Here is a 19,247-nt window from a genome sequence, read left to right as displayed (position 1 = left end):
CAGGGAGATGGCTCAGTAGAATAAGCGCTTGCCTGGCAAGTATAAGGGCCTGAGTTCAATCCCTGGTTCTGCCAAAAAATAAAAAAAATTTTTTTAAAATCCATAAATGTAATATACTGCATCAACAGAGCCAAAGACAAAAATCACACGCTCATCTCAACAGATGCATAAAAAGCTTCTGACAAAGTCCAACACTCACTAATGACAAAAACCCTACAAGAAATTGGAATGGATGGTCTTTACCTCAGCCTGATAAAAGCCAACAGCCAACATCATACTTAATGAACAAAAATTGAAAGCCTATACTTTAAAATCAGGAACAAGACAAGGATGCCCACTGTCACCACTCCTATTCAGTACAGTTCTGGAAACATTAGCTATAACAATTAGACAAGAGAGAAAAAGAAAAGGAATGGTGTTTGGAAAGGAAGTGAAATTATCATTATTTGTAGATGACATGATACTCTACATAGAAGACATGAAAAAGGGACTTTTGGTGGAAGACTCCACCAAAAGACTTGTAGATTTAACAACCAAATTCAGGGGCTGAGGAGATAGCTTGGCAGTCCAAGTGTCAACCTGGCAAGCACAAGTTCAATCCCCAGTAACGCATGCTGTGCCAGCCCCAGAACACTGGGCTTGCAGTGTCAGGCCCAACACCAGGCATGGTGGTGCATGCCTATAATGCCAGTGCTAGGGAGGCTGAGACAAGAGGATCACTGCAAGTCTGACATGTGTAGCGAGACCCTGTATCCAATGATAATCATCATCATCATCATCATCATCATCATCATCATCATCCAAATTGAGTAGCATGGAAGCACACAAAGTCAACACTCAAAAATCAACAGCATTTCTATACACAAACAACAAATGCACCAAGATTGAAATTAGAGAAACGACACCTTCCACAGTAACACCCCCCCAAAATGAAATAATTAGGAATCAATCTCACAAAGGAAGTAAGAGATTTATACAGTGAAGATTATAGTACTCTGAAAAAAGACATAGAAGAGGATTTCAGAAAAAAGAAAGATATTCCTTGCTTCTGGGTAGGAAGAGCCAATGTTGGGAAAATGGCCATATTACTAAAATTGTTAAACAGATTTAATGCAATCCCAATCAAAATACCATCAGCATACCTCATAGATCTAGAGAAAACATTCCTAAAATTCATCTGGAATCAGAGACCTAGAATTGGAAAAGCAATCCTGTGGAACCAAGGCAAGGTAGGAGGCATTATAATCCCTGGCTGGAAACTATATTACAAAGCTACTCTGATAAAATCAGCATGGTACTGGCATAAGGACAGATCTGAGTATCAATGGAACAGATTAGAAGACGCTGAAAAAACTACAGATGCACTCAGCCACCTTATCTTTGCCAAGGTGCCAAACATGTTCACTGGAAGAAAGATAGCTTCTTTAATAAATGATGCTTGAAAAACTGGCTTCCATATGCTGAAGGATAAAATTAAACCCATGCCTAACACCACGTACAAAACTATAGTCAAAATTGATCAAAGATTTAAATATTAAAACTGAAACACTAAATCTTCTGGAGAAGAAACTAGGTAGAAATCTTCAAGACAAAGGTAGCTAGTTTTGGAAAAAAAAAAACATACTGCATGGGAAATACTTCAAAGAATCAACAAATGAGATCTCACCTTTTTGAAAAGTTTCTGCACTTCAAAAGAAATCACCAACAGAGTAAAAAGAAAGCCCACAATTGGGAAAAAATTATAAACAAGTGTCCCTCAGACAAATGACTTCTATCTAGAACAAAGAATTAAAGAAAAAAAAAAAAACCCAGGCCTCTAAAATTGAAAGACCCAATCCAAAAATGGGAATCTAAGAGGAATATACACCTCTCAGATGAAAAAGTACAAACAGCAAATAAATACATGAAAAATGTTGAACACCACTGGTCATTCAAGAGATACAAATTAAAACAATGCTGAGATTTCATCTAATACTAGAAAGAATGGCTATCATCAGAAAGTCAACCAATAACACATGCTACAAGGGCTATGAGAACAAAGGAACTCTTCACCACTGTTGGTGGGAGTACAGACTGGTTGAATCACTATGGAAATCAGTGTGGAAATTCCTCAAAAAGCTAGCACTGGAGGTTCCATTCAAGCCAGCTATTCCCCTGCTAGGTATTTTTCCAAAAGAACTGAAATCATCATAATCACAGTGATATAAATTTGCCACAGTTAAATCTTGGAAACAACCCAAACACCCATTAACTGTGGAATGGATAAAAAAGAAGTGGCATTTTTATAGAACGGAGTATTACTCAGCTATAAAAGAGATAAAATTTGAGGCTTTTATAGGTAAAATGATGCAACTACAGACCATCGCTAAGTGAAATAAGTCAGAGCCACATGTATGTACAAACATTGTATTGTCTCGCTAGTGTGAGAACCTGAAAGAATAAATAAAATCTGAAAAGTATAATCAATACCATGAAATGGAAAGAATTTGTTCAATGGGAAAGAGAAACTGGGATGAGAAAATGAACGAAAGGAAAAAGGGAAAAGATATACATATGTATATATGCAGCACAATCTGGATAATTGTAGTGCTGACTTCTGTTGGTCTATTAAAAGGAACAGTTAATGCATAATTTGTTTTGTCTTGTTTTTTCAATTATTTTTTCTGGGGCTGGGGATTTGAGTCAGCAGTAGAATGCTTGCCTAGCAAGCTGGAAGCCCTGGGTTCGGTCCTTGGCACCAAAAGCAAACAAAAAAATAAAATCTGTCCTAAAAACCAATTCAACCCAAAAAATACAATAAAATCAATTATTTTTCCTTCTTTTCTCTTCTTACTTTCATATTTTTTTTCTGTTTTTCTTTCCTCTTCCAATTTTGCATGCATATATCTGGTAATTTGAACAACTATTTTGAAGACAATACTATGTAGTACAACAAATAGTGTGAAATTCATATTGTTTTGCCTTTTGAAATTCTGTATCATTTGTAATTTTTTCTTGAACTACTTTGTACTCTCTTTAAAAAATAAAAATTAAAAAAATCCTAATTTCTTACAAGTTTTTTTTAACCAATTTTGCAAGTTTTTATATAACTGCAAACTAATTTGAAGATAACATTATGCAATACAGCAACCACTATCGAATTCCTCTTTGTTCATTTAATGAAATTTTGCATTGTTTCTAATTTTTTAATCTTTTTGTATTCTTTAAAACTTTTTTTTTAATTACCTACCTGAAATTGCTTTTCCCTTTGTAAAATTTTTATTTTTATTAGTTCTTGTTTGCAGTAAATAACAATGACATTCACAGTGGAGACCTGGTACATGTGCGTAACACATATTAATTCTTTCTCATCCTCCCTCTGTCTCTGGGTTCCCTTACCATCTGTAAAAGATTGATCTCCCTGTTTATTACTATCTTTTATTTTTCTCCTTGGTTTATCTATCCTTTGGGCTTCTCATACAGGAGGAGCGCTGTGCCAGGAGTGCCACTGCACCACCACACCAGGAGTGCACAACCCTCCCCCGACACACCCCAGCAGCCATGTAAATGTGTTCTAGAAGCAGCTACCCTCCTGCCCAATACACAGAGGAGAACCACTGATGGGTGAAGGAAAATGGTGAATTATTAGATTACAAATCCTTCAAATTATTTCTGATCTCCTCTTCATCCTCAATCCCAATGACAGCCCTTTAACGAATGTATCTATCTCTATCCAGATAATCTGGATACTTCAAACTCAACATAGCCAATGCTAAATTATATTGTTCTACAAGCTTGCTTCTCTAATGCTCCTTTACCTACATGACTTGATTCTTTACTCGCTGTACACATTCAGTCATTTATCAAGAGCAAATCCATCCCTTCAGCTACCTAGACTTCATCCCTAAATTCATCCATCACTGAATATCTCCTTACTGATTCTTTTTGCCTCCTGTGGCTCCAATCTACTCCAGGTGTTTTATCAAATAATTTGGGACAGAAATGTGTGGAAAAGTCCAGGAGGATCTAAAACACCTGGGTACAATGAAATGAGGTGACCCTCGTTCCAAAGGTGAGGACAAGAACAGAAGAGCCACACAGGTTATAGTGTATTCCTACCACTCTTACTGGAGACTACCGTGCCCATGCTAGCATAAAAGGACTCCAGAGGAAAACAATGAAGGCAGAAAAGAGAACAAAGTGTGAGAGGAAGAAGGAGTACTACATCTGCAGAAAGGGAAGTGCCCAGGGGCACAGATGCCCAACTCCAGGCTTCTTCATAACAACTTGCCACCATGCGTGTCACTGTTTTGACTGCCCTCATCCTCAACAGCTTTAAAGAGTCATTTACCTATTAGGTGCCACACCCTTGTTAAAAATGGTACATCTGTCATTTGATTTGGGCTGGCAACCATAGCATGCTGCTACTATCCACATTTTATGCACAATGAAACAGCAAAACACAACATACTGCCGAAGGTCTCATAGTAAACTCTGGTACTATATTATAGTAAGTATAGTACAGTAAGCTCTGTGTTACACACTGTGCCAGAATGCCAACAAGGATCAAATGCTCCTCCTGCTTCATGTCACTACAGGTGCAGGAGAACTGGGAGGTGGCTGTCCTGCTTTGCATTATTTACTTATCTTTGAAAGCATGTATCTTGTTTTCTTTGTGCTAAAATGGCATTTTTGAGCATAGTGTCCATCTAAGGTAGTTTTTATTTCATCCTCTGCATCTCATAGCAATACTCTAGATACTAATCATTAAGTATATGATTAATTTATCCATTATACTGTATACTAACAAATAAAGGTGAGGTACACCAATGTTAAGTCAGCATAAATTCACACACAAAAACATTATTTGGCCCATTTGATAATTTGTGTTGGGATAAGACTTTAAACATAAATCACTGCTACAACATCAATAATTCTGCTTGCAAATACTAGAAGTGCTTTTTAGTACTGTTCTTTATTTCTGGGTATAAAGATAAAATCACGATAGAGATCATATTCTATTAAGCAAGTGAGCAATGTGTTTAAATGTAGAAATGAATATGCTTTAACTAATGGCAAACCCATATTTACGTGACAGAAAGATGTAAGTACACATAATAGTGGAGTTAGCACCTTCACAAAGGCTGTACCTGAAAGTCTGTGTCAGCACAAAAGCTGAAACCAATGAGACATAAAATAGTCTCTTAAACAATTCCTTAAATTGTTTTTAAAGCATATTCTACTATAGTACCGGTTTTCAGTACGTCCATCTTGGACTGTTCTTTCTCTCCTGCATGGAACAGAATACCCTTTCCTTTCTGTGCAGCACGGGTAGCACATGGCTGGTGTTCGGGGCTGCGTGAAGAGAAAAGCGCACTTCCGTTGGAAGCCAGGCAGCACCCTAAGTCACTCGGCCCTCTCCAGCTCATGTGCAGGAACCTGTGCCCACATCTTCTGAGAGATGCGCACGCATAGCTCCCAGCGCACGCATGGCCAGCATGTTCCCTGCAGCACATGCACTACGGTGATCACGTTATTTAGGCTACTCGGTGTTTTGCTTTTGGGTATTCTGGTACTGGTTTTGATTTCTGACTTGAGCCCAAAGATTTTCTATGAAACATAACTGTACTGCACATCCTCTTGTTTAGTATACAACCCCACAAGCGCCTACAATTTCAGACTCAATCTGATCAGATGTCATTTTGAAAAAGTAAAATGAACAGTCTTACCTTCATCTACTGACGCTTCACTACTGTATCCATCATATTCCGCAGATAAAGGACTGTATTTCTGTCTTGTTTCCCAAGCATAGTTCTTTTGTCTAGAATCTACCAGTGGTGGTCTAGAACTGTGTGTTCTGGATAAAGCTTCATGATATTTACCCAAAGCTTCATCTTCACTTTCAGAGGAGGAACCATGCTCATCTCTGTCCATGTAGGAATTGTCTATTCAGAATGACAGGGAAAGGAAATGGTAATGTTACAACACTGAAGTATGATGACCTTATTAGAATTACATGCTAAAACAAGTGCACACACAAGCACACACAAACTATATATATATATATAGTTTGTGTGTGCTTGTGCACACACAAGCACACACAAATTATATATATATATCTCAGCATATGAGGGGAGCCAATGAGAGATGAAATAGTTCTTAAAATTACTGAAATAGGGCTGGGGAGATAGCTCAGTAGAATAAGTGCTTGCCTGGCAAGCGCAGGGTCCTGAGTTCAATCCCTGGTACCACAAAAAAAAAAAAAAAAAAAATAAACAAACAAACAAAAAAACAAAAAACAAAAAAAAAACACCAAAAACTGAAATAATTGAAAAATCCCCAAAGTTTTCTTCAAAGCATAGTATGGCATGCATTTTTTTGCATATAAATATACATACATACACATACAATCTGAATTTTTAGTTCTTGAGAAATACAATCTTTTGGTGAAAGAAGTACAATCTTTAGCTGTTTGTGTTTTAATTAAAAATTAAGTTATATACTCTAATTATATTAATAATCTTAGATCACAGGGTTTTCTCAGTTTTACTACACATAAAGAAAATTACAGTGCTTGCCATTTTACACAATTTTTAAAGTTATACATACTGCCAGTACCTGTTTCAAATAATTTATGTTACAAGACACATTTTTTATTTTCCCTTTGGCCAGTATCTTCAAAACTGGCAATGCCCAGCTCTAATAGTGAAACAGAAAAATGGGCTGACAGCCATTGGCAGAATTGTGATTTATACAACTTTTATGGTGAACAACATCACAAAACATATATAACTTTGAAATCTATAAAATCTTGGCTCCACTTCAGCCTCAGGAAGTAATTGACAGGTGAACAAAGAAATATGTTTGAGACTATTTACACCATTATGTACAGAAAAAGGAAAACCCAAAAATAGATAACAGATACGTCTATCTTTAGACCTCAGTTAAATTCTAATCTATAAAATATTAAAGTCTTTACAAATGAGGAAGCAAACTCACAAGCACAGAAAGAACAGTTATAACATCGTGTGGCAAGAAAAAAGTTATGAAATAGAAAGGTTTTTTTAAGTATGTGCATACTATACACATTCCTAAGTGTAATACATCCACACAGACATGCAGAGTTCATATGCACAAACAAAACACCTGTAGAATACATGCCAAACCGCTAACATTTATTACCTTTAAAAGGAGAGACTAGTAGAAAAATTTTACTTCAATATAAATAAATTTCCAACAAATTTTTCAGCCATACTAAAAGTAGAACTAGGTCAGGTGTGGTAGTGCACACCTCAATCATAGCACTTGAGAGGCTGAGGCAGAAGGATTTCTTTGAGTTCAAGGCCAGCCTGGGCTATAGACTAAGTTCAAGGCCAGCCCTTGAACGGCATAGTGAAACACTGTCTCAGAAAGACAATATAATAAACAAATAAAAAATAAATAACTTTTCCATTGAAAATCCTCATGGACAGCACTGATACAGAGGCAGAGACAGTCCAGAGCTGAGGCCCCTGACTCCCAGTTCAGAGCCTGAGTGCTCTGTCAGATAGCAGAGTGGTGGTGGCCACAGGCAGGGAAGGGCCGCCAGGCTGTAGGGTCACGCTGCACCTACTGCCACGTGTCACCACAGCAAGCACTGCACTCATCAATAGAAAGGGGGTGGGTGGGACAGCACGCCTAGGACCCTAGTACTCTAGGAGGCTGCGGCAGGACCACAGCCTTAAGCGAGGCCTAAACAACTCAGTGGCTTGCAGAGACCCTGTTTCAAAATTTCGAAAACTTAGAAACAAATGTGAGCATTAAGTTTGGCACACACACATTAATTTAAAAATTAACTTAAAAAATTTTAAAAGGGCTGGGGATACAGCTCAGGGAGAAGGCTCTGAGTTCAAACCCCAGTATGAAAAGAAAAAGAAATATAAGAAAACTCTCCCCTCTTAATAGTTCATAACTCATATGCTGGAACCTAGAATATACATGTTGTAAACACAGTATTACAAACCAGCTGAATGAAGGGTTAATCTGTGGGTCAAAACATTCTCAAAATGTCCAGGCACGTGCCTATAGTTCTAGCACCAAAGAGGCTGAGGCAGGAGTATTGCCACAAGTTCAAGGCCAGCCTGGGCTACATGTTTAAGGCTGGCCTGAATCACAATGGGAGACTGTCTCAAAAAAGGGGCTGGAGAGATGGCTCAGTGGTCTAAAGCACCTACTTGAAACAAGCTTGGCAAAGCACAGGGACCGCAGTTCGATCCCCAGCACCACATGCCAGCCAGACCCGCCCCCTGGTGGGCTGAGCTGGCCACACACACACACAATAAATAAATGTAATAAATAAAAATAAATAAATATTAAAAAAAAAAGTTTGGTTTTCTCATGCTGTTTGGGACAGAGTGCGGTGCAGGGCAGCACGGACTGCACCCGCAGCACTCAGGAGAGTGCCTCCTTCAGCTCCAGGGTGCTTCCTAATGAGCTTGCTGCTGGGGGCCGGCCTGCTATTTTCTGAATAAAATAGCATGTGCGCTATTTTTGCTCTTATGTACACTATCTTTATTTTTAATTACTTACTTTTGCTGTTTCAAGTAATAAGGCTATTACTATAATAAATAAACACTATTTCTGACATTCAAAAACTGGTATAAGACTAGATTGTAAAATGGATATAATTTCCAGAATTGCCCTTCCTTATTAACAATCTAGCCTAGCCAGCCTCTCCTATGCCATTTAAAGACTATTCATACGACCAGTAAGTAGCACAGCTATTATTTATGAGTCCTGTAGCACAAGTGAAAAAAGTTTACCTCATTTCTATAGCTTCTTGGTTTTTTATACAAGAATCTGAAATTACAGAAAAATTCCAGAGATATATTTTATAAATATAAGCTAGTGTACCTTTGTTCTTCTAATAAGATCAGACATAAACAGAAATAACCAACAACTATCCCAAGCAATTCCTACTAGTATGAATACCTATCATGCTTTAAAAATTCTCATAAATATTGTAGCTAAAAACTATAAACACTTACTCAGAATGTTAATTCTTTATTTTAAAAAAACTCATGCTGGGGGCCAGGGAAATGGCTCAGTAGAATAAGTGCCTCCCTGGCAAGCACAAGGGCCTGAGTTCAATCCCCAGTTCTGCCAAAAAGACAAAAAACAAAAAACAAAACAAAACTCATGCTGTTTACCACAAGTCATATAAAAGTTTTAATATGTGGTTAAATTTAAAAAGACATATCCTGAAGGTTGTTACTGAATAAGATTTACTTTCTCTAAAATACAGAATATTTTCTATAGATTCATATTATGGCGGATTTGAAGAGCCATGTTACATAACTGACTTAGAAGTTAGTTATAAAGATGCAAAAATTTAAAATGCAAGTATAAAGCATGCCAAATAAACTCCAGCTAAGGCATATGCACTACTTAAGAAACTATGGGGTTTCTGCTTGTAAAATAAATGCTCATTAAGAAAAATCATGGATGCTGAAAAATTGGCTATATAATGCAAAGAGTGGGGGTAAAACTGAGGGGTACCGAAATAATGGTCTTCAAAGTATTTGGAAAAAAATGGAATGGCTTTTAATATCTCCCAATAAGATGATTCAAGAAAGTTGTTTCATCTTGTTTCTGTTTTTCTTTAAAGGTATATCATTTCTAATGTCTTATCTATTATTTTTATACTCTCTGTAAAATAAATTTTAAAACTCATAAAAAGGCCAAGAAACAAGAAAGTCTTAAATTAGACATATAGATAATAATAAGAAAGTTGAGAAATTTGGACTTTGTTGTCCTAAGTTTAAAAAATCCAAAGAAATTTTAACCACTCAAACCAATACTACAAGACCTCACCTTCTTCTGGCATTATCTTAGAATATTTTGCAATTTTACTCTCTGCTGCCCCTTTCCTGGGGGAACTGGCTTCACTTTGGTTCACTTCTATGTCTTCCCTTACTCTGCAGTATGCCGTTGGCTTTATCTGTCCTCTGATTTTTCCAAGAAACTTGTCTTTAGAATTACGTGATATCGCCGGGGATGCATCTTCTTTCACGATGGACCTCCGTAGCCTGTTCCTTTTGCTTGTCGAAACATCCTTCGGAGAACATTCATTTCCCAAACACTCACTCCCTTTGAATCCTTTACTTCTGGGTTGTCTTTCAGCTTTCTTTAAATGATCAGAATGCCCTATATCAAGGTTATTTTTATCGAGAGGCCCCATTCTCTCCTGGCCTCCTCCCACAAGCACACGTTGAGATTCCGTTTTGTGCCCATCTGTGGCCATGTACTTCTGCTCACAGGGGCTGTTGGCTCCACTGCTGGTATTCTGATTTTCTTCCACTCCTCGGCATCGTGCCTCCTTCACATCTTTGTTACCACTGCTGGAGACTTCTAGACCAACTGTTTTGCTCTCAAGTTCACGACAAGTGGATGCAGCCCTTGGATTCCGCTTGTTTTCTGATTTCCCACCAGCACTCGCGTGGCTCTTCAAGGAAGCACCAGCATTACTGATTTCTTGACATACTGACAGAGTCTGGTGCCTATCACTAGTATGTGAAAGCCATCGTTCTTCACGCATTCCCTGTTCTTGCTTTTGTGAAGCTGAAGTAGAAGAACAATGTACTGGCTTTGTTCTGTATTCCGCCCTGGACTGTGTTGTGTGGTAGGCAGCATTTCTGGAGACGTCTAGTAAGGTGGCGTCTCCTGACTCAGAAGTATCTCCAGCTTCCTCTGCGGCCATGCTTTCCTCCTCTGGGCGAAGGCCATTTATCATGCTTGTCACCTGCTCAGCCACTGAATCAGTGAAGGCATAGCTGGCCTCCCCCACGGCAGTGGTCAAGTCCTCCACGGCACTACTGATCGTGTCCACCAGGGAGGACACTGAAGGCAGATTCTGCTGAAAATTTTTGAAAAATGCCATATTCTACTTCCTTGTTCCTAGAAGATGCAATAATTCAATTTTCTCTTCTCAAAGCATCAATTACTTTGGAACTCAGATTTAACATTTACTTAAATGTTGCTACTCAGTAGCTCAATATTAGCATTTCACACTGTGCTTTTAATTTTTCTGTAAATACAACATAAATTGAAAAGAATATGTTGAAGTAAATACTCTTCCAGAAAAAAAATTTTTAAAAATCAAACCACTTGGCTTAAGTGCAATGGTATTTTTTCCCACTTCACAGCTATCATAACAGCAGCAAGACAGCACTTTCCCCTCAAATACTACAGGCTTTTTATTCTATACCTGAAAGAAGAAGTATGAAAAGGATTTTTATTATGTACTTTTAGTTTACTTATTAATATTTGATGCAAGGGAGCTACCATATTAAACTACCAAAACCACTTCAAGTTAAAATAAAAACACTGAAGGGAAAAACACTGATACAATTTTGTATAAAAGTAAAAAGGGCGGAAAGCAGGCGAGCTCCTCTGCTGAGTGACACACACAGGCACTGAGCTGACACACTTCCTCTTCTCTGATTTTATATAGCCACAGGGTAAGTACTGTTCCTACATAAGAAATGAAAGAAAAGTAAGACTCAGAAAAAAAAGGGAAGCTCCCTAAGACATTTTCAAAGGTTCCTGAAGGTCAGAGCAGCTGCACAGTAACACTAGGGTCACTTGTCCCCTGCCACTGCTCACAAGAGCACACTGGGGCCTTCTGGCAGTGTCACAACAGATTGCTGTGGAAGGAGGCACTAGAACCTTGCTATGCCTGTCATCAAAGAGACTTGGGAAAAAATACAAGTTATGTCACTCTTCTCTCCAACTTTTTTTGTTTTAAAAAATAGTTTTTAAATTTAAAAATGTGATTTATATTAGTATGTAATAGCCCTGTTAGTATTTTAGAAATAAATTTATCATTTTTTGTAATTTTCTGTTATAACTTTTAATATGGTACACATTAATAGATATAACTTGCATAAATAAAAGCTTTTTAGGGTCCTCGGTGATTTTCAGGAGTGTAAAGAGGGAATTAAACCAAAGAAAAACCAGGAATGTTGACCCCAGAGCACTACTCGAGACTACCAGAGTAGCTATGTTTGACCACTTCATTCCACACAGATTTCCAAAGGCAGGACTGAAGTTGAGTATAAGAAACAATTCAAAGCTCTATAAAGTACCACCACCAGTTCTTAACACAAATACTACAAAATGTAACAACAGATTTTTATAAGAAATGGGCTTTTAAATTCTTTTAAATTCTCAGAAATGAAAATGGCATTTCTCCAACATAAGTAGACAAAAAACACAAGTTTCTCTACTATTATTCTTGAAAACTCTTCTAAGTCAATACCTTACTTCTATAACTTTCAAATATTGCTGCTACCATTTATACAAGGCAGACTTTGGAAATAGCAAATTAAAAACTCTTACACTAATTACAAGTAAAAACCTCCAAGGAATTTTCCTCTGTTAGAACAATGTGACAGCCTTCATCTTTCCTAGAATTTAGTAACACTAAATCATACAATGCCCATGGTACCAAGGAAGAAATGGCACGCTACTTTTTATAATCAGAGCTTCTAAGAGGTGATCAAAATATATGGTAAATGTTTAAATTTTTTGAAATGTTTGCAGCGAAAGACAATGCCATTATTCCCCCTCAAATTGTGGCCCTTTGGGTCGATCACACAGATCTCATCTTTCTTGTCATATTCTGTAACAGTTCTAGAAATCCTCTTTTGTAAACAAAATGTACGGGAATGCTGCTGCTCGGTGCCACCAGCAGATGCGTGGTGCGGCCTGCCTCCACCTTATTCCCCGGATCAGGCACCAAGAAAAGCACACGCTGTGAATCTATTCAGGACACCACTGCAACTAACGACACTCATAAAAGGGGGCTTCCAGACTGCTTCAGGAAGTGGCAAGAACGACAGCATAGGTGTGCTCAAAGGAAGGCCGAGTACTCTGAAAGGAATTAATGGCAACGTTTCTTTTTAAGGCAGTGATTTTAAAAATTTAAATATTCGCCATATGTTTTGGTAACACTTCATATCTATACACTAAGTGACTAGAGAAAACCTTCTTATCTAAACAATAAAATTATTCATTTGCTAATTGTTAAACAGCAGGTCCAAGTAAGGGGTGAGTACCATCCGACGCCCTGGGGGCGTGGACCCAGAACACAGGGCGCTGCTCCTCAAACACACAAGTATTAGGATATTCTCTTCTTCCTACAGCACATCTGCTCATGCATGGTCTCAAAACCATATTTATAAATGAAAAATAAGGTTATTCTGGGATCACAGGTAAGTATGGTATGTAATATTTTTATACTGCAGGGGCAACAGAGGACGCCTGAACATAATTTAACAGATCCGCTGCTATCATGCCGTAATGGCACAAACATAAGCATAAGTTTATTATAATGTGTCAAATCCAATCTTTTTTCTTTTTTCTTTTTTTTTAATTGGGAAACAAACTCATGCCCTCATGTTTGCTAGGCAGGTGCTGTGCCACTGAGCTAAATCCCTGTCCCTAATCTTTTATTGTATTCCTAAAAATAAAGACTAGCACAGATAAAAAGAGAAGAAGCAATATGTACTTACACATTTTATCTTGTGAATTCTTTCTTGCACCGTATCCTGATCCAAGATCTGGAAACCCGCCAACATTTTCAAAACAGAACTTCTTATTAATATAGAGAAAAAGGAGCAGCATCAAGATAATAAACACCCCAACAGCTGACAAAAATCCAACTGCCTCTGGAGATACTAGAGAAAAAAAAGTCACAGCTGTAAGCATTTATTATTCCTAAAGCTACAAGTAAAAGGAAAACCCCCTATGTAAGTTAAATCACTGCCTCATTTGAATTACATTTTTAAATCATCATAGTTTAAAATAGTTAATAAGAAAAACATTGAAGTTTAGTGAGTTATTCAATATATTCAACAACATTCATTCAATTTCTCTATGAATTATGTTGAAACAATTTCAGAAAAACTTTCCCTAAAGTAGGCAGTCATTAAATATGTTATACATTGAAGAATATTACAAAAATTTCAACAAAACATTAGAAAAATATTCTTCATGTGTAAGAATGGTCCAATTCACGATAACATGTACTACCATGCTTGTCTCTAAAGCTTCATTGGCCCTTTCTCAGCAAATAAACTCTGGACCCACTACTGACATTTAAATCTCCAGGCTCTCTCCAATAAATACTCGAGTCAAACAGGCCTACTCCACTGCTTCAGAATCACAATATTCAACACCACACTCCTTGGTTCATTTTTGTTCAGCCTCTTCCCCTTGCTGGGGGTGGCCAGCTTTTCCTTATCCAGTACCCGCCCACTCACTCGTCAACAAAGACTTGGGAAGCATGACCACACACCAAGCACTGCTACATTCGCAGCTCCTGTTTTCCTTGAATAACGTGGTACAGGCAATTAGTGTAAAACAGAGTCATAACATATGCAACGGGGGCAGAACAGGGATGACAAGAATCACAGGAACCCTAGATCCAGGGTTGGACCAGCAAATGAGCTTCTCTGAAAAGTATGGCCTCCAAAATGGTACTTTCAGAACTAATGAGAATTAGAGACAGCAACACTATCCCAGGCAGAAGGAACACTGCATATGAAGTCCCAGAGCTGGGAGATCACAATACATCCCAAAAACTGAATGAAATTTGTTTGATGAGCTACCAAATTCTCAAAAGAATCTGGTTCTCAAGAGACTACATGAGGGCTAAGCATAGTGGTGCACACCTGTAATCCCAGCACTCAGGAAGCTGAGTAGCACCTAATATGCTAGCCGCTCCAATATTCTTCCACGAACAGAAGAACCACAGTAATTCACACTAACGCATCTCTTACAAAAGAAGTGACCAACTGGCCCGGGAGTGCCCTGGACTCCTGGCTTTTCACTATGTGTGGAAACTTGGCACACCAAGAGTGGCATGGATTGTGACCTTGCAGTCTCCTCAAAGCCAGCTAAACAGTGCTGCAGCAGCACATGGACAGCAATGCAGCCGTGGTTAGGGAGGACCTATGAGGGTGGACTTGAGGCTGGTTCTGAGGGGTGGATCCTACACAGAACTAGGAAGTCCCGTTCCGCCATCAGCTCAACTAGTCTTGTTCTCAGGCTGGACCATGGCCTGGGAAGAAAACAGTGTTTTAACAAAATAAGCTAAGGCATTACCCCCACCCCCCAAATGGCATGCTTGAGCCTTGAAGGGTGAGGTAAAAACAAACACAAGATTGCCATCAGCACTTTTAAGAGCTTCCTGAGCAAAACAAAAGTTGGTATAAAGATGTGCAGGAGCACAGTGCCTCGGTACTGTCCTGTAACAGCAAGTGGCAGAGAGGCTTTTCCTCTGAGCTCAGGCTCAGGACATACCCAGAAAAAACTTAACACCTTAAGTGGCAACACAGGATTAGATATTATGCAGCCCAAAACTCTCACATTTGTTTAAAAACCAAGAAAATTTACCTCACATAAAGAAAGCCAGGAGCTGCTGATAAAAACAGCAACGAACACATACAGAATATACCATGTTGCTATTCATCATTTTAAGCACATAAGTCAACTCATTTAATCTTTAAAAAGACTCTTATCATCCCCATTACAAACTGAGAGTAGAAAACCATGTATTCTCATTTCTCTGTTATTTTCTTGTATTCCTGCTTGCTTTTCAAAATTTTCAACCCAAGGGGAAAGATTGACCACAAGCAAGTGTGGCAAGATGTATCATATTAATTACTTTAATAGGAGTATAAATGACTCCTGGAACACAAAAAGAAACATTCCTTGAGAAAGTCACAAAATGACAGGATATTTGAGGAGGTTATAAAAAACTAACAGAAACTATAACCAGGAAGAAGATAGAGAAATGCTGTGGATGCAACATGCCACAGGCACTGACGGGCCCTGCCATGGCGCTCTTCTCCACGCTATCCTCAATCCACCAAGCACAGCACCCGTAGCGAACACAGAAACATGTGAATGAATGAGTGAAGATGTGTCCTCCTCCTACTTCATGTGAAAAATTTCGCTTGCTAAATAAAACCAAACTTTAAAATGTAGGTGCTACAAAAGAAATAACCAATAAAGTGAAAAGACAACACACACAATAGAAAAAGTTATAGCCAATTGTTCCACAGACGAAAAGACTTATATCCAGAACACATAAAAATGTGAAAAACATCAGACCCCCAGATTCAAAGACCCAATCCAAAAGTGGGCATCGGAGATGAATAGGCAATTCTCAGATGAACAAATGCAAATGTCAAACAAAAGCATGAAAAATGTCCACCATCACTGGTCATTTGACAGATGCAAATTAAAACAACACTGAGATTCCACCTCACCCCAGAAAGAATGGCTTTTATCAAAAAATAAATGATGACAAATGCTGGAGGGCCTGTGGAAAAAAAAGAACTCTTCTCCACTATTGGTGAGAGTGCAGACTAATGAAATCAGTGAGGAGATTCCTCAAAAAACTAGGATTGGAGGTCCCATTTGACCCAAATATTCCCCTTCCAGGCACCTTCCCAAAAAATTTAAAATCATCATACTACGGTGACAGATATGTATCCATGTTTATAGCAGCACAGTTTATAATAGCTAAATCTTGGAAGGAACCCAGATATTCATCAAAGAATGAATACAAAACATGCGATTTTTTTAATATAATGGAGTACTCTGCCATAAAAAAGATAAAATGCATTCTTTTATAGGTAAATGGTTGCAACTCAAGACCATACTCATAAGTGAAATAAATCAGACCCATATGTATAAACATTGTATGGTCTCACTAGTGTGAAAAAATGAACAAGTAAATAAGATCCAAAATGTGCAATAGATACTGTGAATTGTGAAGTAGCTGTTCAAAAGAAAAAGACAAACTGTGGTGGGGAAATGGGAAATAAAGAAAGGAAAATGAAACAAACAAATATATATATATATATGATACTTAAGAGTGACACACAGCTAGCTTCTCAGTTTATTAAAAAGAAAGTTCTGTAATAATATTGAGTAGACAAGATACCTTGCCTATATCTCTACTCTGAGTACCTGCTAGGAAGACAACAATACACCATGTACCAACTACTTGCAGCTGTCTAACAGCCTATTTGAAACTTGGTGTCATTATTTTTTCTTAAAGGAGGGAACAGCTGGGATGGGGAAAAGGAGAAAAGTAGCAGAGGAAACATAATTATGATGGCTGAGGCCACTGTGCAACTGATCTCTATGGTTTGTATGTTTGTTTTGAAAGAAACAATTAATGCTTAATTGTTTGATCCATCTTGTATGTCTAGGGATCTGAGCAAGTATTTGGAAAATAAGAAAATGTAATGTGGCAACTATTGTTAATTTCTTAAAACCTTGTTTTGAAATTCTGTATCATTTTTATTGTTTTCTGTGTTTTTGTTTTTGTTTCTTGTTTTTTGGTTTGTTTTTGTTTATTTTGCTTTTGTAGGTTTTTTTCTTTTTAAAATAAAATTTTTAAAAATGTAGGCTCTGGACTTGCTTAAGGATAAAGCTCTTACATTACAAATTTTTATATAAAATTTTGATATGGGGCAAACTGTTAAAAAACCTTTCCATTCTAAGAAAAGATAAACTATATCTGCAGTAAACATACTAAGCATACAATTCCCTTTTTACTCATTGAATAAATTCCCATTTTACATTTGTAGAAAACATGTATATGTAATTTTAAATAGTAATATGGCTGTAGATGAGAAATTAAACTTTGCAACAGAAAATATAATGTATTTCTAGATTTGTTTTCACCCTCATCTTAGAACCTAAATGCTATTTATGTACTCTGCATAGTGCCAGAAGATAGCCTCTAACAACATCAGCAATCTTTACTCAAAACTACACACAGAAATGACACTGCACACATGAATACTGGACCATCGACAAAAACTATGCTAATGCACAACTTGCTGATAAAAACATTTTCAGTAAGAATAAGACGGGTATTTCCATTAGAATTTTATTTAACCTATTATGAATCTACTTATGAAACTATTCTATCTACCTTAGACTATAGTTAATTTAACTATACATAAATGTATCATTTTCAAGTTTTCTAGATCATCCACTGCAGACAAGCAGATCCATATAATAATGCATTTATCTGGGCTTGGTGGTGCACACTGGTAATCCCAGCACTCGGGAGGTGGGCCTTGATCTCACTCTGATCCCAGGCTGGCTTCAAACTCACAGTGATCCCTTCCCTCAGCCTCCCAAGTGCTGGGATTATAGGCATACTCTAGCTTGCCCAGACCAAATTGATCATTACAGATAAAGACTCTGAAAAGGGTACAATTTTCAAGATGCTAACCCTACTATTCTGTGATAAATTCTGGCTTTTAACTCTGCTGGGCACAATGACTCCTGAACCCAAGCTGTCAGCTGCTAACCTCTTTGCTTCCCATAGGCTGGGCACTGTTGGTATCTGTTTTTATTTCAAAACATAACATTCAAAGCGACTTGATGACAGGTAAGTAGTATGGTACTAGTTAGTCTACCCATTAGTAAGCTGAGGCCCAGAGAATAACTCATTCAAGGTTACAAATCTACAAAGTGGAAGAGGCTAGACTTGAACCCAGACATCCGGACTCCAGAGCCCATGACTTTAGGCATTAGTAATATTGTTCCTATGCCACCCTGCATGGAGAAATAAGAGAAGGTATGCAGCCAGAGTGACACAGCTGACTGCGCATATTAGAAGCAAGTACTGTATCTATTACTCAGTTTTCAGATAGGTTAAAAATAAATGCGTAAGTTATAAAATTGAAAATAACATTTTTTTCCACTGAAGGTAAGTTTCAAAGCCAGGCATGACAGTGCACACCTGTAATCCCAGTACTCTGAGAAGCTGAGGCAGGAGGATTGCAAGATCAAGCCCAGGCTATGCGACTTGATGATTTAGAAAGGCCCGGTCACAAAAACCATGCTTCTGGGCTGGTGAGATATAGCTCAGTGGTCTAAGCACCTGCTTTGGCAAGCGCAGTCACTGGGGTTTTGATCCAAGGCACCATCAGCCCCACCAGCCCCGCCCCGGGGCACACTGAGCTGGCAACGGAGTCCAGGCATGGTGGCGCATGCCTGTAATCCCAGTGCTGGGGAGGTTGAAAACAGGAGAATCACTACAAGTTTGAGCTGTGTACTAAGACGCTGTACCAAATACATTAAAACATAAATAAATAAATAAATAAATAAATAAATAAATAAATGTTTTCCCAAAGGAGGGCTGGATGCAGATCAGTGCAAAGACTGGGTTTGGATTCGATCCTCATTACCTC

General features: G+C 38.0%; 1 protein-coding gene across 2 annotated transcripts in view; it reads right to left on the bottom strand.

Moving 5' to 3' along the window:
* Positions 1 to 18,826, bottom strand: part of Syt14 (synaptotagmin 14) — a 196,119-nt gene extending 177,293 nt beyond the window's left edge. The window contains exons 1-3 of one of the 2 annotated variants that reach the window (XM_004641160.2): positions 18,797 to 18,826; positions 13,533 to 13,697; positions 5,709 to 5,924 (exon numbers count right to left, since the gene is read on the bottom strand). In XM_004641160.2, coding sequence (XP_004641217.1) covers positions 5,709 to 5,924; positions 13,533 to 13,644 — 328 coding nt within the window. In that variant the 5' untranslated portion in view covers positions 13,645 to 13,697; positions 18,797 to 18,826. Of the gene's footprint in view, positions 1 to 5,708; positions 5,925 to 13,532; positions 13,698 to 18,796 lie in introns of those variants that run through there. The other variant, XM_023701188.1, reaches the window with a different exon arrangement.
* Between the last annotated feature and the right edge of the window lie 421 nt (positions 18,827 to 19,247).

The sequence above is a fragment of the Octodon degus genome, unplaced genomic scaffold, assembly GCF_000260255.1.
Source record: "Octodon degus isolate 3935 unplaced genomic scaffold, OctDeg1.0 scaffold00131, whole genome shotgun sequence".
Lineage (NCBI taxonomy): Eukaryota > Metazoa > Chordata > Mammalia > Rodentia > Octodontidae > Octodon > Octodon degus.
This window is presented reverse-complemented; position numbering and strand designations above follow the sequence as displayed.